General features: G+C 49.4%; 1 protein-coding gene across 2 annotated transcripts in view; it reads right to left on the reverse strand.

The window, feature by feature from the left end:
* Positions 1 to 25,942, reverse strand: part of LOC146336426 (multidrug resistance-associated protein 1-like) — an 80,331-nt gene that overhangs the window by 2,637 nt on the left and 51,752 nt on the right. For both annotated transcript variants that reach the window (XM_084818058.1, XM_084818059.1), the window contains 15 exons: positions 24,823 to 24,895; positions 23,271 to 23,397; positions 22,509 to 22,685; positions 21,889 to 22,056; positions 20,927 to 21,104; positions 15,860 to 15,944; positions 14,493 to 14,631; positions 11,304 to 11,511; positions 8,161 to 8,471; positions 6,970 to 7,169; positions 6,235 to 6,361; positions 5,242 to 5,343; positions 4,258 to 4,404; positions 3,030 to 3,188; positions 1,344 to 1,510 (listed from right to left, as the gene is read on the reverse strand). In XM_084818058.1, the coding sequence (XP_084674184.1) occupies positions 1,344 to 1,510; positions 3,030 to 3,188; positions 4,258 to 4,404; positions 5,242 to 5,343; positions 6,235 to 6,361; positions 6,970 to 7,169; positions 8,161 to 8,471; positions 11,304 to 11,511; positions 14,493 to 14,631; positions 15,860 to 15,944; positions 20,927 to 21,104; positions 21,889 to 22,056; positions 22,509 to 22,685; positions 23,271 to 23,397; positions 24,823 to 24,895 (2,368 nt within the window). The remainder of the gene's footprint in view (positions 1 to 1,343; positions 1,511 to 3,029; positions 3,189 to 4,257; positions 4,405 to 5,241; positions 5,344 to 6,234; positions 6,362 to 6,969; positions 7,170 to 8,160; positions 8,472 to 11,303; positions 11,512 to 14,492; positions 14,632 to 15,859; positions 15,945 to 20,926; positions 21,105 to 21,888; positions 22,057 to 22,508; positions 22,686 to 23,270; positions 23,398 to 24,822; positions 24,896 to 25,942) is intronic.

The raw sequence follows: 25,942 nt of genomic DNA on the forward strand, positions 1-25,942 counted from the left end.
TGTGAACAGTTCGTTTAAAAGCTATTACTGGACTTCGCAGTATTACTGCATTGCCAGAAGAGATGGGAACCTACAATCATGAGATCATGAGGCAGAAAACCAAGCAGGGCCTCTAACAAAGGACTGAGCAGGACGCCAGGAATGACAGACTTGGGGGGATTCCAGACGCACAACGCACACCGAGTGACACGGTCGATTCTTGGGTGTGGCACTCTCACACATGATTCCATGTGGCTAGACAAGGCTAGAATTTCCATTCATGGAATCACAGATGAGTAGGGTTGGAAGGGGCCAAAAGACCTTCGAGTCCAGCCCCCCTGCTCAACGCAGGAATCCAAGTCAGAGCATCCCTGAGAGGTGGCTGTCCAGGTTCGTCTTGAATGCCTCCAGTGTGGGAGAGCCCACCCCCTCCCTAGGGAATCGGTTCCATTCATAATATTAGCTTTTGTGAATCTCAACAACAGAACCTCACCATTTACTCCTGTTAATACAGATTAAAACATCTTGGTTAAATCAGAACATAAAAACAATTCCATTTGACAGCTGTCAAACGCAGCAACATGCAGAGCAGAGGACCCAACCGAGTTCACCGGGGTATGCATGACAGTAACTGCACCTTCGTTTTCCAAGAAGGGGGAAGCCAGAATCCCGGGGCATTTCTGCATTCAGAGCAGTGACACAAACTTGTGTCATGTTTTCTTCCTGTGAAGAGCTCCAACTGGGCACAGCACCAATAGTTGCAAAGGAAAAATTGAAACTTGGCTGGCTGTGCTTTGCAAGTGCTGTATAAAATGAAGAAGACTGGGAAACAGGACCTCTTCATTCCTAGCATGGCCATCCGGCAGTTTCTGTGGACATCTGTTAATGCCAGCCCGGGACATAAATCTGTTCCCACATTCTTAAGGAGCTCCCAAATACTCACAAGAACAGCCCACTATCCCCAGCCTTTACAGACACCAGTCACAGAAAGGGACAGCCCTGCAAACATTGGGATGCCTGGAAAGGGCGCACGTTTGCAGAACGTGTTCCGAAGGCAGGATCTGGGTTTCGCAGCGGGAGGATATGGGAGCTTTTAGTGCAGAACTCCAGGCATGGGCTCCTGCAGTGTGGGCGCCATGGGCAGTGCTGCAGGAGACTCGGCTACTCTGGTACGGCCGCTCTCAGTGTTCAGGGAAGGGATAGTGCAAAGGCTGGGGCAGAGGAAGCCTCTGAGAAGGCTAGAAACCATGCTTTACTTAGAGCCACGCTTTGCAACAAGGTTAGTCTTACTCAGGCAGAAAGTGTCTGAAAATAACAGGTGTTTTTTTCTTTTAAAGAAAGAAGGTGCAGATATGGCACAGTACCTGAGGTTCTCTCCGCCTTCTGAACACTCATGACTGAGCTTATCAGGGAGCGTCGCTACAAAGTTTTTCAAGTGAGAAAGTTCCAAAGACCTCCAGACATCTTCGTCTGAATATTGATCAAAAGGGTCCAGATTCATACGCAGGGAGCCGGAAAACAAGATGGGGTCCTATTGAGACAATGTGATGCAAGCAAATGGGGCTGCATTACACGTTCCAAAGATTTCCATTGCACACAAAGACATGCTAGAAATGGCCATGGTATCAGGGCAGGCAGCAAGAGAGGCATGTGGGATGCAGCCACCCATGATGACCTACAGGCAGTTCAACATAGGAACAGCGGAAGCTGCCTTGGTCCATCTAGCCCAGCATTGTTGACAGTGACTGGCAAGTTTCAGGCAGGATGCTTTCCTAGTAGCCCTACCTGGAGATGCTGCCAGGGACTGAACCTGGGACCTCCTGCATGCAAAGCAGGGGCTCGACCACTCAGCTATGCCACCCTCCCTTTCTCCCCTAGGCAGAACTGGGTAGGGAGTTCATCATATTCAAAGCGGCCTTCAGCCACACTCACAGAGCCCTCCAAGAGGCCTTCTTCCTGTTTCGGTATCATGACACCAGCCCTGCAAGCTGGCCGTTTTGTGCAAGGTGGGAATTCTTCACTTTTAGCACGGCCAAACTTTGGCTGGTTTGCCTACTGGAGAGGTGCTTGGGAGGTGAGGACCGCCGTACTAGCAGCTCGGTGCAGGCGTTCTACAGAATCCAAAGGGCACTGAATGGGCTTCTAGCCTCTTTCAAAACTGATGTGCACACGCAAAATCCATGCCAGCCTTTCCCAACCGAGTGCCCTCCAAACGGGTTGGACTGCAACTCCTATTATCCCCAGCCAGCCTCGCCAACGGCCATGCCAGCTGGGAGTTGCAGTCCAACCCATCTGGAGTGGGTCAGGTTGGGGAAGGCTGGTCTACACGCACCAAGAAAAAAAGGCTGGGGAAGCAAGATAATGTTAGAGCCGGCCTTTGTACACACAAGATCAAACAAGAAACAAAACAACCACACCGCAATCCGGGTTCAGGCCTGCAGTAGTCCTCACAGAGCTGCCTCCTGCGTCCCTTTGGAAGGGAACTCATCACAAGGAGGACGCAGCTAAGCCAGGAAGCAAAGCTGGGCCCGGCGCGTGCTCAGCTCCACAAAGGCCAGCTGCTCTTCAGCTGCTCCCCTCACAGGACAGCCTTCGTCCATAGCTGTTCCACACCTGACTCCATCAAGGGGAGAGGGGAGAGGCAGGGAGGCCGACTGCACTGGGCCGGGCAGCGCCACGTGCTGTTTGCTCCCCCCAACAGGCTCCGCCTAGAGGTGAACGCAGCAGAGGGCCCCTTCCTGGACCCGGCTGGGATCAGTGGCCCGTTCGCTTCCTCTCTCCCAGAACTGCCTCCTGCAGGTCCACCACAACAGCTCAAAAGGACTGGCATCCTGCGTTTATTTCCCCCAGTCCCTTTGCATTCTCTCCCTCAGCCCTTGTTAAGCGCTGCCACAAGTGCCAGGGCAGAAAAGTGATACAGAAAGGAAAATAAAAGCAGACCCACATTGAGATCCCCAGACACTGAAGTCTCTCCAGGGGAGGCTCTGGCCACTGTCATTAAGTGGCACAATTCAGAAGACGGGTCAAGCGAGCACAGCACTGGAGCTTACCTGGGGGATAATCGTGACCTTGAAGCGAAGGTCATGGAGCCCAATTTTGGCAATGTTAATCCCATCAATGAGAATCTCCCCTTCGGCTGCCTCATTGATCCGGAACAAGCCGAGAGTGAGGGACGACTTCCCAGCGCCTGTTCTTCCAACGATGCCCACCTGTTGAGCAGGACAGAGAAAAGGGCCACCCTGGGCTCAGTCCGGGAAAGGAAGATAGCCCAGCGGGAGCCGTGGATGGAGGAGGACACACGCTGTTTGTGAAGAGGGATCCCCCCCGCCGCCCCAAGGAACAAAGTGACTCCTCTTTAGTAAGTGGAGAACTAACAAGCTGGTGGCAGCTCTGAGTGGAAGGGCCTGCAATTCTGCATGAGAATATTCCGAACTTTGCAAGCAGGAAAGACGCAGCCTTTCTGGACAGAAGCGCCTCTTAAACAGCCCTGGCACACCGGAGCATTCTCTGGAAGAATGCAATGGCTCTGTGCTGCAATGACTGTGTTAGGTTTTCGAGTTACCTGGAGAGAGAGAGAGTGGTCAATGGGCCCCCGTTCCCATCTTCAGAAATTAGCAGGGGAAGAAGCTCTAGAACACAGTCCTGATAAGTGCGGCCCCAGCACACCCTGGAATCTGCAGCTGCTGGACTGGCATCTTTCACCTGCCTCAAGCTGCTGAAATAGTCTGGACGTCTCCTTCCCAAACATTCCTGCCCGGGCCCCTTCCCCAAACTCCTTCTTTGCCTTAGTCCTTTGGTTCCGCTCAGCTGCCTCTTCCTCCTCCCTATGTGGCCCCTTCTCCTCCTCCAAAACAGCTTCCTTGGCCCTTTTGCATGTTCAGGCCGAATTTACACAAACTGCTTTTGTGGGGCTGGGGTACAGGACCCCCAGCCTGGGGCCCGGGTACAGGACCCCCAGCCTGGGGCCCAAATCCAGTCCCCCTGGGGTTCCAGTCCAGGCCTCTGGGCTCCCCAGATGGCCACGCCCCCTTCCTCAGGCCCCAACCCCTCTCCCACGACCACACTGTGTGTTTGCAGGTTTCCCGGCTTTTGTGCAATTTGTTCTTCACCCTAAAAGGTTGAAATGCCTCTCCTGAGGCTGAGTGGCTGGCAGCAAGGACTTAAAGCTACAACAGGCTGGGATTTGCCCCCCCCCCCCAACGCGGCCCCTGGGAGCTTATCTGAAATGCTCAATCTGTCTGAAATGGGCTTGCCACCCCTATCGGGTCTAGCGCTCACCTTCTCTCCTCCACTTATGCTGACGTTTATGTTCCTCAGAACCAGATCCATGTCATCTCGGTAGCGAAGGCCATAGCCCCTGAATTCCACCTTGCCTTCATGAGGCCAGCTGCTTGGTGGGGCAGTCTGCTCGATAGTCCACTCTGCCTGAAGGCAGGAGAGGGAGAGACAGGGAGAGGTCAGAAGCTTCAACAGTTGTCTAGTGGACCTAACGCACTCCCCTCCATTACACTGAGCAATCCAAAGAACGCTCGAGGCGCTGCCCAGAGAGGGCTCTGGGCTACCTGGTGCACCCCTGAAACGGGACCCTGGAAGCTGCCCTGTGGTCGCCCCTCATCCAGAGCTCTCTACTCTGGCTCCTCAGGGTCTCCACCAGAGAAAGGTCTCTTCCATCACCTGGTTCCTTGGCCTTTTACCTGGAGATACCGGGCACTGAACCTGGGCCCTGCTGCATGTTAAAGCAGGAGCTCTGCCACTGAGCTGTGTCCCTCCTCCAAAAGTCCGCTCAGGGGACTGACGGGCAAACACGCAGAGCAACAGAAAAGGCCTGCGGTGACCATGCGTAGCCACTGGGGGGCACTCACGGTCTTCAAAGGCTGAAAGCACAAGACGCACCACAGGGCGCTGCCAGGGACGCCTGCCCCAGCCGGGTGACCTCCAGATGCGCTCAACCATGACTCCTGGCATCCACCAGGCTAGCTGGGGGATGCTGGGAGTTGTGGCCCGATGCCTCTAGAAGGCCACCGTGTTGGGGAAGGCTGTCTTGAAGGCATCACAAGGCACGGCCCTTTCACTGCAGCGGATGGCTGCTTCTCCAGGATGAGCAATTACAAGGGGCACGGATGGGCTCCAGGAGAGACCCCTGTGCCACCCTTGCCTGCCACACAGACAACCACAAACTATGGGACCCGGTTCGCAGAGGAGAATCCCCAGGCACCCGAGCCCCCCCCCCCCCTCCAGCGGCAGGAGCCCTCCTCAGCTGACCTCTTTCTCCCTTTCAGAGTATTCTTTCACTCTCTCCACAGCTACGATGTTTGTTTCCATCTCAGATGACATGCGAACCAACCAATTTAAGTAAGTGGTGACCTGCCAAGGGAAAACACAGATGTCTCACGCCATCCGTTTGTGCTGCATCCAGCCAATGCAACAGAAATCCATTTCTACCATATGCAGCACGCTGGGATTCACGTTTGGGATTCAGGCACACTTTCACAGGTGTCTCTTTCTCCGTCTCTGGGTGAGAACTTGAAGTCAGAGCTTTCTATGAACAACTGACAGTCTCCACCTTGACAAAGCACTAGAATCACAGAATCGTGGGGCTAGAAGGGGCCACAAGACACTCGAGTCCAACCCCCTGCTCAGTGCAGGCATCCAAGTCAGAGCATCCCTGACAGGTGGCTGTCCAGCCCCATCTTGAATGCCTCTGGTGTGGGAGAGCCCACCGCCTCCCTAGGGAATGGATTCCATTGTTGTATTGCTCTAACAGCCAGGAGGTCTTTCCTGATGTTCAGCCAGAATCTGGCTTTCAGACACTACTTTGTTTGAAAGGGGACCTGCTGGTGTTGGCTGGTCTCAGACAAACTGTCTTTGTCTGTAGAGTAAGAGCCCATCCACCCCTCCAGAAAAAGCAAATGGAAGCATCTCATACTGCAGCAGTCCAGAATTGCAGGTGGAGGATCATGTCTGAAGGTCGATTCCCAGACTGCCAAGATATGCAGCAAGGCTCTTTGTTCTGGGACTGCGTTATGCCAACATGCAAGCGCTGGGCCTCTGTTCTTTCCAGTCATTTTCTCTTTAAATGTATTTTCTCTGAAGCCTACCTGAACTCTCTAAATAACCCCACAAATTCAATGCCTTCATGAATTGTTATGTAGCTTTGCAAAATGCTCAGTGATCCACGTGGCTACCTAGAAGGAAGAACTACGTCTCCCAAAGAAAGTTGGGCTTTGGCAAACCAACTTGCTATCACTTAGCTACCTGCAGTGAATAGGAGATGGAGAGCCCAACCAACCCTGGGCTAAGACTGTGGCGAGCGATGACCGCAAAGAGGGCTGCAAAGAGAACGATACAGTTCCCGACATACTCCAGGCGAATTGCGAGCCACCTGCAAAGGAAGAGGGGGGGGGTGAGACAGAGAGCAAGCGTGAGAGGAGTGAAAGGTTGTGGACACACAGTGCCACAGAAGACACAGAACTGCTTGCAGAACGACTAAATGAGGACAAACAAATCTTTACAACAAGCATCAAGGCAAGCAAGGACTAAGGAACTCCATGCAGCCATAAGCAAGGTTAGCTGGGCTGGTATTCAAGTGTACTGTGTACTGTGCTGAAAGCTCTGGACTGGCTGCCAGCTAGCTACTGAGCCGTGTTCAAGGTGTTATCCCTGGTTTTTAAAGCCCTACACAGCTCAGGGCCTGGTTATCGGAGAAACCACGGTCTCCCATATAAGCCGCCCTGGTCTTTCCGTCCTCGGGAGGAGGTCTTGGTCATGGTACCACAGTCTACTGATGTTCCCTTGGTCATGGGGTGGAGCAGGACCTTCTCACTGTGGGTGGGGGAGTCAATCACAGTCCTCCCAAAACTACCTCCAATTCTGGACAGCTTGGATTCAGCAAATCTCCCAAATCTATGGGAGTAGCTATGGGGGGTGAGAGATTGGTGATAATGAAGGATGGATGAACTAGTACCTTCACCCCTTGGCTCATCCCCCTACCTGTTGGCAACGATGCTTGGATAATAAGCCTTTTGGTTTTCATCCACCTTCAGGTCACTCTGCTTTATGAACCGGTTCTGTTCTTGAAAGGCTCGGATGACGCTGACGCCCAGAAGTGTCTCGTTGAAGTGGGAATAAACGGGGGAGCGGCTGACCGATTCCAGGCGTTTCAGCTGGCGGGAAGTGGCAACATAGAACCGCTGGAAAGGCCAGGAGTCAAGGTCAGAGAAGAAACAGGCAGAGGACAAGGTGAGCACAAGGGCCAAAGACTCTTCTATGCCAGCTCTGTGAACAGCACAGGACCCTGTAGAAGCCTGCGGATCTGTTTTCTGCCTTCCCTTTCTTTCCATTTTGACACTAAGCTTCTAACCCATATGTTTGTGGAGATAAGGCTGAAGAAAACGGCAGGGTTCACGCTTAGCCCCCGCCCCCAAACAGCACTTGTTTACACCCACAATAATTTCAGCAGTAAAGTACTCCAGTTCTGCACCGTTCATGCTGCCAGTTAAGCAAGGGCTAATCTAGCTGTCCCTCTTTCTTTTGCACAGGGAGTGTGATGAAACAATGGGATGGCAACCCCACATTCCTGGGCATCATGAAAGTATGTGGGGGCACTACCTTTTGAAAAGGGCCCTTGACCTGGCGGTTTTTGCTCTGGAAGCCAGAAGGGACACTGCATGCTGGAGTTGGCCACCCCACCTCTTTGGAGCATTCTAGAAGCAGCAGTAGCACCAGCAAATCGGTCAGATGAGGACCCGGAAATAAGGGCGCACTCAGCCATGAACTAGCAACAGATGGACCCTCAAGGAGGTGCTTAGCTGCATTGTTACAGCAATTGGAACATGGGAAGCTCTGCTTACTCGGTTAATGGGCGGCGAGGGTCCAGGCAATTAATGTTTAGAGCAAAGGTGGCCCACTTACTCCCTTGACTGAAATAGCTGAAATGGATGGTGGCTACCCACATGTGAAACGAGCGCATTACAAGGAGAAGCGCCCACCGTTAGCTGCCAAACTACGCAGTTCTGATGAGGGGATTAAATGACAATTCCCACTTGGAGCGTGTACTGATTCAGGGATTCATGAAATGGCCTCACAAAGAAGTGACCTTGCTTGAGGAAGTCGGGCTCCGAGACAGCACCGGCGCCTAAGCAGCAAAGGACAATCAGCAGGCCAGAGACGGAGGCGTCTTACTTGCACAAAGAAGTAGACGAGTCCCAGCAGAGGAATCACCACCGCAGCGATGGGCGTGGCCAAGAGGATAATGATGCAGGCGCCAATGACGTTAAACATGGAGCCCATGAACATCTTGATGATCTGCGGAATCATGGAGTCGATGGTGTCTATTTCTCTGGAGAACCGGTTCACCAAGTTCCCGCTGGGCGTCCGCTCAAAAAAGCTAATTGGGCAGCGAAGGACGTCGTGGAGCAAGTCAACGTGGAGGCGGCGGGAAGCGAATATTCCTCCGATCGAAACCGCCATCGAGTAACCAAACACTGCGATACCTTTAAAAGGACAGGCGCAAACAGCCCTGCGTGATGCTGCTCTCCTCTCCACCTTCAACTACCAACTGGCTGAAGAACGGAGGACCGTCGGGAGCTGCCTTAGGCAGAGTCAGGCACTGAGTCGATCTAGCCTGGTGCTGCTGACACCGACTGCCAGCAGCTCTGCAGGGCTTCAGGGAGAATTCTTTCCCAGCCCCCCTCCCGTGTGCTTTGCATGCAGAGCCTGGGGCCTTTTGCATGCAGAGCGTGTGCTCTACCATGGAGCTACCCCTCCCCCCCCCCCCGAAGCGAAGCCTGAACTTTTGGCATATTTGGCCACAACAGAATTCCAACCCAACTTCGGAGGTGCAGTTCTCATTGCAGAGGCACAAGGAGTTGCTAGGGGAATGGAGACACAAGCTTCCCCCGCCCCTCTAATGTGCTTGCTGGGCACTCTGCCGCCACCAGGCTCTCCACATTCTGAGGAGTCCCTCCTTTGCTCTGGCCCCACAGGGCGCTGCCCGCTTATATCTGCAGAGCCCAGCGACTGAAACAAGCTAATCTTGCTTGGCCCTTGCTCAGTTCCTTTAGAGCAGGGGTGCGCAACCCTGCCCGGAGAGCCACAGGTGACGCTGGCTCGGGAGTTGGGGGCCGCATGCACGTTCACATGTTTGCCTACACATGCACGCACACACACACGCACATCCCAACAGTCCTGGAACAGATCTCTTTTTCAGCAGGGAAACAGTGATCTATAGGAGGATCTCTGGGGGAAGGAGGAGAAAGTCGTCCTTCCACCTCTTCCCCAAGCAAGGAAAGAGCCATCTGTATCAGGATCACAGGGGGAGGGAATTTGGCAGTGGGGGCCCTCAGAGCACTCTTGGGGGCCGCCCAGGGGGGCTGCGTAGAGCCCCCAGGCTGCGGGTTGTGCACCTTTGCTTCAGAGAGCCTCAGTTTCCCTCTAACACAGGGATGATTCCCAGAATGAAGTCCAGGTGAGGCTACCTAACAGTTGGCATTTACGCTCCCACTCGGGGGATCAGCCCTACAGTGGACTCCCACGGGCTGTTCTGCTTTAGTAAAACCAGTGAAAAGGGTGGGGAGGGGGACAGGACAATTGCTGATGACAATTGTTTGCATAGCTACACAATTCCAGGGAAGGATTTCCTTCTGTGCAGTTGCTAAACTTTACATTTGCTGTATATTTCTTTTCATAAGGAACTGGAGAAAAAGCTGGGATGTCCTGGAGATGGTTCAGTGGGATAAAGGTTAAGGCTTTGTGCAGGGGCATGGCATGGGCCATGAGGAGGAGCTGGGCCTTGTGCCAAGCCCTTCCGCCTGATGGACGCCGGAATCCTCTGCCAGGCAGGCCGACTGCTTCCCAAAGATGTGCCATTTTCTACCCATGACCGCTATCGGCAGCCCCAGCCCAGCTTTCGACACAGCTGTGTCTTTGGAGCCCTGACCTGGGCTGAACCCTTTCCTGCCTCTGGGAGCCAAGTCCTTGGCTGCTCTTGTAAAAGTTGGTGGGTTGCCAAAGGGAATCAAGTATTGCCGTGTCCTGATATATGGGGTGCTGCTGCCAAGGCCCAGGGCGCTCCCTGCATGGCCTATTCCAAGGCTGTTGACTCACAGGAGCAGGCACCCAACTGGTCAGTATTGCAGGGCTTCCAGACAGGGAAGGAAGCAGAAATCTGCCAGGCTGCTATGATCGGCAGTGGGGCCCAAACAAACCCTCAAGAGCAGATTCTCAGCTGGGAAAGGCATGGCCAGGTCCAGAAAACAGAGGGCCTGGGTGGGGTGTCCATGCTCGCCATGAGTCAGGGCAGGGCACCAGCTCTTGGCCTGCTGTTCACGTGCAGCATGCCTTCCACTGGAGGGTGCAGCTTAATTGGAAGCAGGATAACTGCATGGTGTGGATTAGTAGATGGAAGGATCTTGCTGCCTCTGGGTGGGAGCTCAGGTGTGAGAGAAGGACTTCAGATTCCCCGCTCCCAGCCACGGCTCCAAGACTTCTCTAGCTCTCCTTATGAGACACAAATCACCTTTCCCTTACTTCTACCACAATTACCACTTTCTGCTCCGAATTACTGTAAACGGGTGCAGCTAGAATTAGAAGAAAGGCTGAGTACCGAGGGCTGCACTTAAAGAGCCAGTGTGGTGCAATGATTAGGGTGTTGGACAAGACTGGGGAGCCCTGGGTTCAAATGCCTGCTTAGCCATGAAACTCACTGGGCAACCTTGGGCCAGTCAGCCCAACCGACCTTACAGGGCTGTTGTGAGGATAAAGCCAGGAGAACCATGCACAGTGCCCTGTACATTTATTTACAGAGAAATAGAGTTGCTAATGTTCCATTTCTGGCAGCCTGTACAAGACGCAGTGAGATATGCAGGACATGGAAGCAACATGCCCTGACCACAGAAACTACTGCTCAACTCTCAGATGGCTTCTGGGATGCCACCACATGTTTCCCACATATTTTCACACTTTTTTTACGTCAAGAGAACTAGAAACTCATTTTTCAAAAACACACAGAAGCGGGGATTCTGAGGATGCTAATTCTATACCTGCACAATCTGCTCACAGGAGCAGAGAGTTATACATGCAGTTCTGAAAAGATGGATTCCTCCCCCCCCCCCCCCAAAAAAAACACAGCATTTTAGGTTTCTGCCTTTCAGCATTTGGAAATGTTTAAGAGCTGAAACCTACAGCCACGGCTATTAGCAGATTTGCTTTAGCTATTCCAGAAAAGGAAACACATTCACAATGTCATAGTTGAAATGCCAGGGATGGAGAAGGGTTGGAATCAGGCAAGGGAGAAAGACGAGTGTTGAGAGAGATTTCCAGCCAACCTTGAGACATCCCCAGTGCTCCGTACACTCCCAGCCGGAGGTCTGTGTGTTGCTGCGTCCCGTTTATAACAGGGTCATCTGTCCACAAGCTGAGCCAGTAGTTGGAAGCCAGGGAGGCCACATGGTTGCACATGAAGAGGAAGATGCTCAGGAAGGCGATGGAGAGTCCAATGGCTTTCATGTACTCCAAGTAGACACTCGCCTTCACCTGAAGAGAAGGCACAACAGAGAGGGGGCAGTCAAGGGCAAACTTTTAAAACTGGGCTCCCCTCATCTGGGCCTCATTATTTCCACACACCCAAACTCAGACCCATATAGTTTGTTCCACAGCAGAGTCTGGGGTGGGGATACTCAGTCACTCTGCTGCTCCTGTCCGTCCCGCACTCTGCTTCCAAAATGATCCACCTTTCTTGCCGCTCCCAGCTTAAGTCTCTACACCATGCAAGCTTCTTCTCCTGACCTTCAGAGCCCCCTGAGGCCATCTCTCCCTGCTTTTATGTCCAGAGACATTACTCATGCAACCTCTGCTTATCCAGTTCCACCATCTTCAGCAATCCTGCTTCCTGAAACCAACCCCACCTGTTCGGCCCTGCTGCCCCATGCACCTGGAACTACCTCCAGGACACCTCCGTGAGATTGCCTCCCTGTTTTGGGCTCCTCCAACCTGGTGCCCTCCAGCTGTGTGGGATTCTGGGAGCTGTAGTCCAACACATATGGAGGACACCGGGTTGGAGAAGGTTGCTCTACTTTCTTCAAGTCCGTCCTCAAAACGCAGTATTGGAACTGTCTTGTAGTCTGAATACCCTAACTAAACTAAAGTTAGCGTAGTTAGAATAATCATTTATTGTTCCCAGTTTCCCCCTGCCTCCATTTACCTCCCCTTCTTATTTTTAGATGGTAAGACTCTTGGGGCAGGGACCTGTCAAACCTGTTCTTTGTATGGCACTATATCAATAATGTACAGCTGCATGCAGCTAGTGGATGGGGGTACCATTCAAGATGGGCATTCAAAGAGGAATAGGTTAGGATCTTTGCAACCCCATCCTAAACCACATATTGAAATGTAATTAGAACAAAGCAGCAGGCCTTCCTAAGCTTTCAAATTAGTGGGGTAACTTCACTCTTCCTATCAGAGCTGAGAGGTGTGAAGACCTGGGAAAACACACAAACAAAATGGGCAAAATGGGTTTTTGAAACCATTTTTTCCCAGGGCATATTTTTTTATGTCCCCCATGTTTTTTCTGATTTTTTCCCAGGCTTTCACATCTCTACCTGTGCCTAATCCTCTATTCAAGAACCAATTATGCTTTAAATAGAAGCATAAAAAGAAATACTTATATATGGCTATTTAGTGTCCCCTGCTTTGGCTCCCTGTAGCCAACAATTTAAAGATTAGCAAAATGATCACAAGAGATGAGAGGCGGGCATGCCTTTGCCAAGAGACCACCTCCATCACGTGAAAGTGGCACAACCATCGGGATTTGGGGGTTCCATGAAGGCTGATAGATTTATCTGATGCATGGGGTATAATCCAGTGTGTGCGTGTGCGCGCATGTGTAGTTCTCCTGCATAAGCCCCATTGGTCTGTGGCTCAGTGGTAGAGTGCCTGTTTTATATGCGGAGGGTCTCTGGTTCAATCCCCAGCATATCCTGGTAGGGCTAGGAAGGAATCCTCCCTGAAACCCTGGAAAGCCATGGTTGCCGGTCAGTAGAATCATAGAATAGTAGGGTTGGAAGGATTTGATACAAGACCATCTGATACAAGACCGAGTCCAACCCCCTGCTCAATGCAGGAATCCAAGTCAAAGCATCCCTGACAAGTGGCTGTCCAGCTTCATCTTGAAGGCCTCCAGTGTGGGAGAGCCCACCACCTCCCGAGGTCATTGGTTCCATTGTCGTATTGCTCTGACACTCAGGAAGTATTGACAATACTGGGCTAGACGTACCCAGGGTCTGACTCATACTGACCTGGCTTGCACATAACGACAATCCAGAGTATGGGTTGTCATTGAACCATGGGTTGTCAGTTGTTAACCACAAAGAACCCAGAGTTTACCATCCCAAAACAACCCATGTAATGACAACCCACATTTCAACAACAATCCACGATTCAATGACAACCCATAACTAACCCATACTCTGTGCTGTTCCAATGTAAATGGGAGCCGTCAGCATGTGAGTGCCACTGGTACTTTCTGCCTCCTTGACCAAAATGCACAACACCTTTTAGTAGAGATGGGACAAGGGAGGCAGAGCAGAGTGAAACTCTGGTGCTGTTGGCCAGAAAGGGCAGCCTGCAGTGCGGTTCAGTATGGAGCTGTGTTGGAGGAACAACTGCAATGCCATTCAGAGGCAAATTTTTTGGCTGCCAAGGAAAAGCATTCCTTAGGAGCAGCCTGGTTCGCAGATCTCCCAACGTGGAAAGACAAACACACACATGCCCTTGGCACGTGGGATTAAGGCCCCATGCTTGACAGTGGAAACTTGGCTTGAGGCCAGCTGTCAGAAGTCCAGCCTTTAGAGGCTGCGGGCGTGAAGGCTAGAAACCTGAAATGTCTTTTAAAGAAACAAAATGGAGCTAAGTGTTTCTGTAGCTGGACAGCTTTCCTAATGGCTTCTAAGTAACTACTCTCATAATGAGGGTTGCACTTTACAACTGATTAACTGGCTAGGTTCACCAATTTAAAATATGTGTTCAACTAAAAGAGTGCCTCTGATTAACCAGGTATCATAATATTTAAAAATGAAGTTAATTTTAATACAAGTACTTATAAAAACTGGATCAGCAAGCTACAACTTCAAATCAGGCTGCAAAGACTTTATTCAAACAGGCCTTTGGCATGTAAGCTGGTCTGCTGGTGGTGTGTTCTATTGGGTTGGGCACTGTTTTTATTTCTTTTATTGTTGTTTTTTAATGTATTTGTTTTTATGATTGTTTAACCAAGTTTGTTTTAATCTTAGCTTTATGACTGTTAGCTGCCTTGTGCATTATTTTTTTGGTGGAAAGGTGGGGAATAAAATAGATGGATGGATGGATGGATGATGGATGGATGATAGATAGATGATAGATAGATGATAGATAGATGACAGACAGACAGACAGAATGGTCTGATTTGGTATAAGCTTCCTATGTTCCTGGAAACCTAAAGATTTTCACCTATCTGTGAAAAGAACTGGCTCAGCTCTCACCTTCCCAGTCTTGGCAGTATCAGCTTCTGTTAATTTCCAGCTACTCTTTTCTGCAGGTGCCTTCTGTAGCTCAGCCGTGCTGTTCTGCTGCGTGGACTTCCCAGTTCCACCGCTGTACACGGAGGAGTTGCTGAGTTGTCTGTGTTAGAAAATATGCAATTGCTTAAGCATTCATTCATTCATTCATTCATTCATTCATTCATTATTTATAACATTTGTATACCACTCCACATCTAAACAGATTCCACAGCGGTGACAACAAGAGATAAAATGAAGAAAAGATCAAAAAGAAGAAACAGGATATTCTTTAAAAAACAGAGTGCCAATAAAACCGAGGTTGGTTAACCAAGGAAGGCTTCCTGGAAAAGAGCTGTTTTCAGGAGGCACCGAAGACAGCCCAGTGTTGGCGCCTGCCTAACCTCCACAGGCAGGGAGTTTCACAGGAAGGGAGCCACCACACTGAAGGCTCTTCTCTGGGTGGACTCCAGTCGGGCCATAGGTCCATGCGGCACCACCAGGGGCATGAGCTCTCATGATGATCTCAGTGATCAGGCAGGTTGGTAAGGGAGAAGGCGCTCTCTGAAGTATCGTGGTCCCAAGGTGTTTAGGGCTTTGTACACTAGTACCAAAACCTTAAACCTGGCCTGGTAGCAAACAGGCAGCTAGTGCAGTTCCCTCAGCAAGGAGTTACATGCTGAAAAGGGGCAGCTCCTGACAACAGCCGAGCACTACAAAATAGGATCAAAACATCACTGTCCCCCACCTACCAGGCAGAGACTTTGGCAACACTGCTAGCAAGGATTAAAAGAGGATTAAGGCGAGGAAGGGAAGCAAGAAAGCCTTGACTTGCTGGGCTAAACATGTTTCGTTCTAGATCAGGAATGCTTAACTGCCCCTCGTGGCAATTTTATCTGGCCCTTGATAATTATACCAATTTTTTTACTCTTGATTAAAAGTTTGCCCACAGTTCCATCAAGTTGTTTTCATGTGATATAAGAGAGAGAGAGAGAGAGATCCCATTCCTGAATGTTGCCCCTCTCCTGGTACACGATGCCCCAGTTGCACCTGGGACCATGTGTTTCACTGCTGTGAATCCCTTTAGGGTTACCAGTCACCCTAACCCTTTAGGGTCACCAGTCTTGGCAAGGAGACTTAAAAGGTTGTGGTGTGTCTGTTTGTGGGGCAGCATCCAGTTCTGGGCCTTGTTTCCCTGTCCGAAGAACCGGGTGGCTCCTGACAATACAGGTGCTGGGCCATCCCTGGTTTAGATCACCAGAAAGTGCTTCATAACATAGGTTGCTTTCCCTCAAAGGCACCAGCAAAACAACGGAAAAAGAAGCCCCAAAGAAGCCCCAAACCTGGCATACCTCATTACTTGTTTTCCTGAGGCTTTGTTTACAAGAATTCCATTTTCTAAGTGTTTTCCTTCTTTCAAGGTTGGGCTGTTTGGATCTGTGGAAGTGGACGACCACAAAGAATGAGTGTCAGCTTAGAAAATGGTGACAGCAAATTTAAAGTCCAAGTGCCAAAGTTATATTCCAAAATGAGATCTCCTGCTCTTAGGACTGGCATCTGAACTAAAGACATGCATTTGGTTTTAGCCTTAAAAACCTTAATTTGTATGTCCATCCACTTGTTGGTCCATTAACAGAGTACTTCCCAAGGTCCAGATTAGCAACAGTTGTTAAAAATGGATGAGCTGCTGATGTGGTGGCGAACAGACCAGGGATGGGGCGGGGGGCTGGATCCAGTCCCAGAAGCCACTATGCTTGCTCACAGTATAATCATGATACAGTAAGATGTCTGATCATCACTGATCAGAGAGAAAAAATAAAAACGAAAATGAGACACCCCGCGCTTTAACACGAAATAAAAAGAGGCAACCTAAGTCATATGTGAAACATACATATCCATATCTCATTCTGTGCCAGCGAGTCCTCGACCTGGGAAGGTTTGTTACAGAGGCTGATCTATAACTTACGGAGTTCAGTGCAAAGCAACATGGTGATGGCTGCTAGTTAGATGGCTTGAAAGCTCTGCAAAGCTCTCCCAAAGGAAGCTCATCTGGAGCCCACACTGCCCTCTTTTAAGCACGAGGCCGAGACTTTTCGGTTCCCCCACGCTTTTAAAATCTTTGATATCTTTTAGGGCACAGCCCTATGGATGTTTAGACAGAAAAAAGTCCTACAACTCCCAGCATTCCCCAGCCAGCCATGCCTGAGTTGTAGGACTTTTTTCTGTCTAAACATCCATAGGATTGTGTCCTTAAAATATTTTTAAATATCTTAGTATTAATATTTTATTATCCTAGTCCCTGCACTGTGGTTTTACCTTCAATACCTGGTATTGTATTTCATGCCACATTGGCACATTTATTAGTTTTATATGGTTGCTTTTATTGTGATTTTATCTGTATGATGATGATGATAATAAGCCTGGAGAATTTTATTTTGTGAGGCGGTCAATAAGTGTAATAAATAAATAAACAAATAAATTTAAAAGGGCATCAGACCCATCCCTGGAGAAGGAGAGAAAGCTCAACGGCTGCTGGCCAGGATGGCTATATGGAGCCTCCATGTTCAGAGGAAGTCTACCCGAGTGCCAATGGCTAGCAGGGAAAGCTTGGGAGAGGGCTAGAGCCTTCACGCCCTGGAGGCGTCTGGCTGGTCACTAGAAGCAGAACTAGAGGAACCTTTTGGTAAAAGCCACCAGGGCAGGACCACTCACAAGGGGCTTAGCTGGCATGGAAACCAGCCCGGGGACCACTTTCTGTGACAAGGACAGACAAGGCTCCTTGAAATACAAAAATTGGCTGTGCCTGACACAGGTGGTGAAAAGTCCAAGCCATTTCCCATTTAAGGTTTCACAGCTGGCTTTTCATTCACCAAGAAAAGTCATATTCATTAAAAGTGAGCAAGGAAGCCCACCCAGCCTTTCAAGTGTTTGAATTCAACAGCAGGAAATGTACTGACAGGACTTGTGAATGTGTGGCTGACTTTCCCTTTAGGCCTGCAGAGCACAGCAGGCATAAAGAAACTTCCAAATACGATCCAAGCCAAATGACGGAATAGGAGGGGAGGCCTCTCTCTTCCTTGAGTGAGCAAGCTGCCTGCCTCTGATCTGAAGCAGTCTCCTTTCCAACTGCCCCCATGTAAAACCCTTTAAACATTCATTTTAGAACACCAGAGAAAATCCAGCAGCCCAGTTGGACACGGAGCTTTGGCAGAGCCCCTGGGCTCGATTTCAGGAGAGAAACGAAGAGTGCTTCAGTAGAGAAAATGGATCGGGAGCAAGCGGCTGGCCCCATCAGGGCTGCAGAGAAGTGCTCCTGTGCAGCTCCCATTCATTTCAGTGGGGCTTGTGCAGGAGAGCTTCCCACCACATTGGGCTCTTTACTCACATGAGCTCTCCCTCAAAAGTCATGGCTTCCAGGTTCTCTGCAAACATTTGTTAGATATGGGAGCAGGTGTGTGTGTCTGTGAGTGTGCATATATATGTAAACATCTTTCTTGTGCCAAGTTTCCGATGTACAGGAGCACTTGTGCGGGTGAAAGGAAGTCTTAGCATGGGAAAGCATCCCTCAGCACCACCACCAAAGCAGTCAACAGCACACATGCATTCTGGCGGCACAATTTCAGCTTGCAGCTCACATCTCGGCACTCTCGACAGAAAAAACAATCCTATGTTGCAAGCAGTTGACCACTGAGTCTGAAGATTTCAAAAGCCCATAAGGGAATAAACGGTATCAAGGCCCCAATCCAGCAGACACTTGCTCAAATACATCTCCAGGTATATATAAGACAACATCCACACGGAAGAGTGGTGCTTTCACATTCTACCTTCACTAGAGGTTTGATGAATGAAGACAATGATTTCCCTACTCACTAAATATCCATTATGAATTTGTACTATTTCGTCCCACAAAGGAACATAAATCACAGAAACCAGGGTCTTTGGGGAAAAAAAGGATTAGGCTCCATTAGAGATTTTTAACTACCATTCTCTCCACCCCTAGAGGACTACAAACTTATTAAATGGACACCAATTTTAAATCTCAACCTCAAGTTCAAAGGGGTAGTGGAAAAGCTGACAGAGAACCCCAGGAAAGAAGCACGAGTGTTTTCTAGGCCAGTGCCATGGAAGGTTGTATTTTTTTGAAATGCAAAGGATGAATATTTGATAAGATTTGAACTTGTCGACTGACCTCATCAGACCCCAAATTACAGACTAAGGCTGCTGATACTGCTAACTTTGTGTTAAAAAATAAAATTTGCGAGGCCCTTAGAATGGTAAAGCAGGTCAAGCTATAGCCAGACATGCCAATCTGTGGAGAGATTCCTCAACCCACTCCTCTGGCCTTATGATCCATTTCTGAGCTACATTACTACCGACCTTCCATGCCGATCTCCATGAAAGTGAGATCTTGAGAAAAATAAAGTAAAACAGACTTGATGGAGAAACAACAGGGTTAAGGAACTGACCCTTTCACAATTAAGGCAAGCATCTGGGATCACAATTACACAGCCTACTATGTGTAACCTTTTCTGCAATGACTGCTACTTCTTTTTTTAAAAGAGTGCAAAGATCTCTCTCTCTATTAGATCCTTCTCCAATGCAATCACAACTTCCAGTTATTTCTGGGGGAAGACTGTGAGAATATACAAGAATTAAAACAGTTGAGGCTGACTCCATCTATTACTTTCCATCCAATCCATTTGCTGAGTTAAAATAAGATTGGTTATTCTTAGCTTTAAAAATGACCAATTCATTGGCTCGGTTTTCAGGATATCAGGTTAGCGAGCAATGGACACTGGGCCTACTTCTACGAAGCCAGCAAGCAAGCCACAAACACTATTCTTCCAGCTGTGCAAAGCTTCCGATAATAACATTTTACTCCCTTATGTAATTTGCAGTTGAGAAAGGATGGCCAAGACCCAGAGACGAACAGAACCTGTTCTGTGTTCCCAAAGGGACTTGGGGCTTGGGTTTCTTGAACAGCAACCTCCCCATAACATAAGGCAAGCTGCTTCTGGAACTGAGGGAATGCCTGAAGCATATTGTGATAAGACCTGGTTGGGGGGGGGGGGGGTCTGCTCTATAAAGACAAGTCCCAATGGGCACGCCCGCACCCTCGTGTCCCGCTAAAGCAGTTATTTCGGTTTCCAACCAAGGAATAGCAATAAATGGTAGCCAGAATGAGGCAACAGTGATCAGCAAAGGAAGAATAGCCAATTCCAAAAGGAAGAACCACTGTCAGTCACAACAAGTGGATCTTAGAGCAGGCATAAGCAACCCAGGGCCCGAACACCTGAAAGTGTTTTAGAGAAAGCTGTTTAAAAAGAAATTCTAAGAACATGCAGAGAAAAACCTTCCAATACCACAAACCTTCCTCCTCTTCTGACTTGGTATCTGTAGGTTTATGACAGAAGGAGGCATTAGCATAACCACAAGATAAAAAATAAAAGGCAAAACTGTAATGTAAAAGAAAGGTGTTTTGTTATGAAGCAGAAAGGGACAAACCTTCTCTTTTCCCTGAAGGTTGGGATTTATAACAGCAAGCAGGGGGTGGGGAGAGTTTGGGAAATCAAGTTAGTCTTCTTAAGGTGATTACTTATTATGAAAGTCTGCTAACATGCACAGTGCAGCTGGAAGCTCTCCTGAACAAGCCCCGCAGAAAGGAAGGTGAGCTGGTCTTTGTAATTAAAAAGAACAGCACACCAAGATCATTACAAACGGATAATGTGGAGGAAAAATAGATCCCATGTGTTTTATTAAGAAATAAAGCTGAAGGCTTGGGGTGGTCACAATGGTTTAACGAATAAATATAATATGACTCTCCTGTTACCCTGCCCCAAACAATCCCCACAGAGCTTAACATCAGAACAATGGTCACCACAAATCCTATTTTGGCCAACACAAAAGCGGAGCTGGTTATAACCCTACAGTGTGATATAAGGACCAGCACCAATTATTTGCAAGGAAGTTCTGAAACAAAGCAAGCCCTTTTTTGAAACAGGTTGAGGAATACCATGCAGGTGGTTTACTTAGTTTGAAAGGTAACTCAATCCAACAACCACACCAGTGGGAGACAACTTAAATGACACAAAGAAGGGCAGTAAACTAGCAGACACAGGGGTGCAAGGGTAAGGCAAATTACACTCCACTTGCTGCTCTCAGTAAGATCTTATTCCCCCCACCCATAACTAGAGAAATCACAGTTGAAGCAATCTGTGAAGCCTCCAGTTTCTCCAGGGTGCAAATGTTTTCACCATCCCAATTTATTTCACCAACCTAGAGGCAAGACTGGTTGTTTCCTATGGATAAGTTCTATTTTTGATATTACCACCACCATCAACATCTGTCAGCTCTAGGAAGCCAGACACATGGGGACCGCTCCCCACAGGCAGGCAGGCAGGCAGGCTTCAGCCACCTACCTTCATTGTCCACATTCTGTTCTGCGCTGGCGTACGTGCGCAGGAACTCAGCAAAAGCTCTGTCTTGCTTTAGCAGCTCTTGGTAAGATCCCATCTCTGATATTTTGCCTTCTGTCATGACTATAATTGTATCCATCAAGGGCAGATAACTGACACCATGGGTTACCAGAACCCGAGTCTAGATGCAGAAAGAAAGAGGGGGGAATGAGAGAATCGGAGGGGATCTAAAAGCTTGCATGTCTGTTGAGCATGCCACAAGAAAACAGTTTCAAATGCCTAATTCACATAATTTAGTGTAGTCCAGGTACAGGATGAAGCGCTTTCTGTGTGTCAACACAGTTCCAGCTCCTGGAGGCATAGTGAATCAAGGTGACCAAGAGCTGGCATGGTACAGTGCAGAAGTGGGGAATCGGTTTTAGGAGGGAAGCCAAGCTGCTTCCCACCGGGGCCTCTGTGAGCCAAATGGCGCCAATGGGGTGGCTCCGCCCACTGCTGTCATCACCCCGCCCACTTTGACTTTGTCTGTGAACAAACGCAGCTGGCGTGAGGCTGGAGGCCGCAGTGGATGTTCCTCCGGGGCAGGGCTTGGAGGAAGGCGAGGGGGCTCCTGCAGGCTGGACAGAGAGCCTGTGCGGACCGGGGCAGGCTGGCCGGTCCCTGCCCATGTGTAGTGCTTAAGACGATCGACCCAGGGCTGGAGAGAGCTAGGTCCAACTCTCAGCTCAGCCGTGAAGCTCGCTGGGTGACCCAAGACCAGCTACCACCTCTCAGCCTAACCCACCTCACAGGCTTGTTGTGAGGATACGTTTGAGGGGTGGGATTGGTGTAGAGCCACACACATCACTCTGAGCTTATGATACAAGATGAGGGCATGAAGCCATTTCCCACGGGCTTTCTGGAGCTCTGGGAAGCATCCCCTCCTTCAGCACAGAATTAAGCCACCCAGCCCCATGCCTGCGTACCTTGCCTTTCAGGATTCCTTTTGGTCCAATGACTTTGTCAAAAATGTGTTTCCCAACATGAGCGTCGACGGCTGACAAGGGGTCGTCCAGCAAGTACACGTCCATGTCAGAGTAGACTGCTCGAGCCAGGCTGACCCTCTGCTTTTGGCCGCCAGACAGGTTCACGCCCTGAGGAAGAGAAAGCAGAGGCACTTTGTGGGCGGCATCCAGCTGGAAAGGGCGTTTGCTTTGCCAGCGCAAGGAGCGTGGCCTTCCATTCCTGAAGGGCTCTTTTACAAAGCAAAGCACTTCTTGGGGAGGTAGAGAAAAGGAAAAAGGGTGCCCGCACGCACACGTATGATGCAGACACACCCCTGAACCCAGAGATGCTTCCATGCTCTTAAGTGCTGCATACGGCAGCTGCCGGAGGCCAGCGCACAGCTCTGGAGACCACACTGTTTGCACATGTCTTTGCTTGTGCACAAACACAGGCAGGCAAGTCTGCTTGAGTTATGCTTGCTGTCCTGCATGCAAGACCTCGCACATTTGGAATCAGAGCAGTGGATCAGACTCACCACCTGAGAAGCAAGCATGGGCAGGCTCAGATTGCAGAGTCCATGACTGCTGTGGTACCTAGATACCTTTTCTCCAATTTCCGTCTGGTCTCCTGAAGGGAAAATCTCCAAGTCTGGCAGAAGGGCACAGGCCTCAATCACACGCTTATACTGGCTCTCCTTCACTTCCCTTCCAAACACAATGTTCTCCTTCAGAGTTGCGTTCTGGATCCAAGCTTGCTGGGGGACATAGGCAACGGAGCCCTAGAGAGAAAGGGACACGGCCGTTTGAGATTTCGCTCCACTTGAGCAACATGGACTGACATAAAAAGAACGGAGGGTGCATCATCCGTCCTATATCTATTTCTAGACCCCTCTCCCCGAGTCAGCGCCAGCTCATCACAACGCTCATTCTGCCCACCTGCCCCACACATTTAAGCCCCTTACAGACAAACCCATGGCACAAGGGGACAACGGGAGTGGATGGGGTGCCCCACACTTCATGTGACAACACTGTGCAGGGATCAGATCAGCAGAACTATCCAGACAGTTCAAGCAAACTCACATGCTACAGGGGAAGCCAAAAACCTCTGGAGTCACTAGCCAATCAGGAGAAAATTCCTTCCTAATCCCAGGCAGGGTGACCCTGAGCAAGCAGTAACTCTCAGCCCTCAGCTGTCCCGAAGATATGTATTGCTGAACTTTAAAAAAGAAAATCTCTGTCCTGGCTCTGGTAGATCATCAAATGATCAGCACAGACCCTTTATGGGTTTCATTTAGGGTCGGGTAGGTTCCCTTTTCATAATTTGTATATTGAGAAGAGCAGGGGAACCCTTTGACTGATCATACCTTGAGAGAGACATGTCCTTCTCGCTTTTCCATTTCTCCCAGGAGTGCTGACAACAGTGAGGATTTGCCGCAACCAACCTGGCCGACAACGGCGACCAAGCGGCATTCTGGAATTGCAAAATTAATGCTGGAACAAACAAAAAAACAGAGCACACACTTCAGCTCTCCCAGGCTGAAGTGCAAAATCAGATGAGCAAACATCTGATTTTTTTATTTGCATCGACCAAAGACCATCACAAATACTTTCAAACTGGGAGGTGACCATTGGAGGGGAAAAGTCAGTATCATTACATGGGATGGGATGGGATGGGATGGGATGGGATGGGATGGGATGGGGAAGGTAGTTCTCTGGGTGACTGGCAGTAGATCAGCAAGGATTTATGACTCCCAATTTTATAACTATAGCAACACCAAAAAGGCTTCCTCCCGAATTAGACTGCTGAAGCAAAGAAAACTGTGGAGGCAAGTCCAGGACCAAAACTGGATTTTTGTGAGAAAGGACCGAGATGTCAATGCTGAAAACAAAATTCCTGGCAGAACATATGCTCAGAGGCACCCTGCTCCACAGTTCGATGTCACCCACTCCACCGTTTAGCGCCTGGCTCAGGATGACAGATCTTGGGGTTCTAGTGAACATCAAGGTAGATTCTGCGAGCCTGAACCCTACCCATCTCAGCCTTGTAGCAACTGATCTCCAGCTCTCAAGGAACAGCAATTTCACTCATGCACCAACAAGCATGGTAAGATCCAGTTAAATCAAACTCCTGCTGCCTGACCCTGTTCAGCTTCACTGAGAAGCATGTCCAACCGAATTAAATGAGTATTGCCTGCAGTCCCAGATGCAAAAGACTGCAGCCTCAGGGTCTCTTCACGCAAGGTGGATTTTCTGCATGGACATTCACCTACCCCATATGTGCATCACAATGTGCAACCCACTTGAAGTGAATTATACTTGAAGCTGAGAACGTTTTTCAGCCTGAGGGCCAGCTTCATTTTGGGGACCATGTGCCAGTAGTGGGCCAGGCCCCTGCAAAATTGTGTGGGGCTGAAAACTCCACACCACACCCCTATTCAACTGCTACCCATTTATAACAGGAAGAATGTTGACTCAGAAGAAAGCATTAGCAGCATGTCTACTCACAAATTAAGCCAGGCCAGCTGCTGCATGTCTATTCAGAAGCAAGCAGGGCTGAATCACTCACCAGCACTTTCAAATAGCATCCCAAATATCAAGCCTACGCACATCTACTCAGAAGTTAGAATGAGCAGCATACCTACTCACCAGGAAAAAGGCCAGGCCTCTGCAAGACAAGGCTCAGAAGGAAGCAGGACTGAATCACTCAGCCGCTTCCTCACCTGGCCCCACCCACTCTACCTTACAGGGAAAAGCTGGATCCGATCAGCTGCTGATTGGAGATAAGCACTTTCCCCTGCTAAGCACGGAGAAAGGGAACCTTTTGCAGCGCTAAGCAGGGCAAAGCACTTATCTCAACTCAGGTGATGACTGGTGATAACCTAGAACTACTTAGCTGGGAAAAAGCCAGACTCTTACTTATTCAGAGATGGAAGATCACTTCTTGACCAGCTGAAGGTGGCGTCCTTCATGATAATGCTGTTGCCGTCAGCTAGCAAGTCATGAAAGGAAAGATTGGTTTCAGACAGGCCAAACATATGCACAAAAAACAGCTTACACACCTACAAAGACAATTTCCTGTTTTGGAGCTTGACTGGAGGAAAAAGAAAGAGATGATAAGGTTATTTTACAGGGGTAAATTGACACCTAGGCAAAGTGTTAAGCCCCCTCTCCTTCCTGTGCGCCCCTGGTCCCCCATTTACCTTACAAGGAAAACACAAAGTTGAGAGCCACATATTTGCTTTGCAACATATTGGTCTCTCCGAGATTCTCCAGTTGTGGCAAAATAAGTCATTATACCCTTGTTGATGCAAGCCTCATTTAAGAGAAAAGCACACATACCAGAAACATGTAGCTCTCTGTCTGCAGTGAACAGAATGTGCTAAGCCAGCAGGATGTACCAGCCAGCAGGTCCTGAGCACATCATTATTGTATATATTTATAATATTTATATACCACCTTGACACAAATGTAACCAAGGTGGTTTCAAACAATACTAATAAAAACTTAGAAAGCAATAAAACCTTATTAAAACCACTATTCATAATTTAAAAGGCCAAATTAGAGAGATGTGCTTGAACCCTTTCCCCAAAAGCCAAAAGAGTGAGGACCAATATTAGCTCCAAAGGGAGTGTGTTCCTCAATTTCGGAATGATGCAGGAGAAAGCCCTTTCATGTGTGCCCAACAACCAGGCCTCTGCAAGTTGCAGGGTGGAGCGTTCCTCAGAATGGCCTCTCCTGCATGAGCATCTGATGGGGCTTCCAGAGAAAGAAGTCTTTTGATCATCCAGCATAGTTCATTCCAGCATTTCTATCCTACCCTTCCTCCAAAGGTGGAGCTCAGAGAGGCCTGTCTTCTTCCCCTCGATGCATTTTAAATGGTGAGACAGGTTAGGAAGAGACTCCGGGTGAGCTTTTCGGCTGAGTAGGGCTTTGAACCTGACTCTCCCTGGTCACAGTCTAGCACTTCAACCACTGCACTACAAAGGGCTTCCTCTGCAAGCCACAGAGGAAAAGTGAGCATTTGGGAATTCATTGG

The sequence above is a fragment of the Heloderma suspectum genome, chromosome 12 (assembly GCF_057233095.1).
Source record: "Heloderma suspectum isolate Gila_16-S chromosome 12, 16-S_ref, whole genome shotgun sequence".
In the NCBI taxonomy this organism is placed as follows: Eukaryota; Metazoa; Chordata; class Lepidosauria; order Squamata; family Helodermatidae; genus Heloderma; species Heloderma suspectum.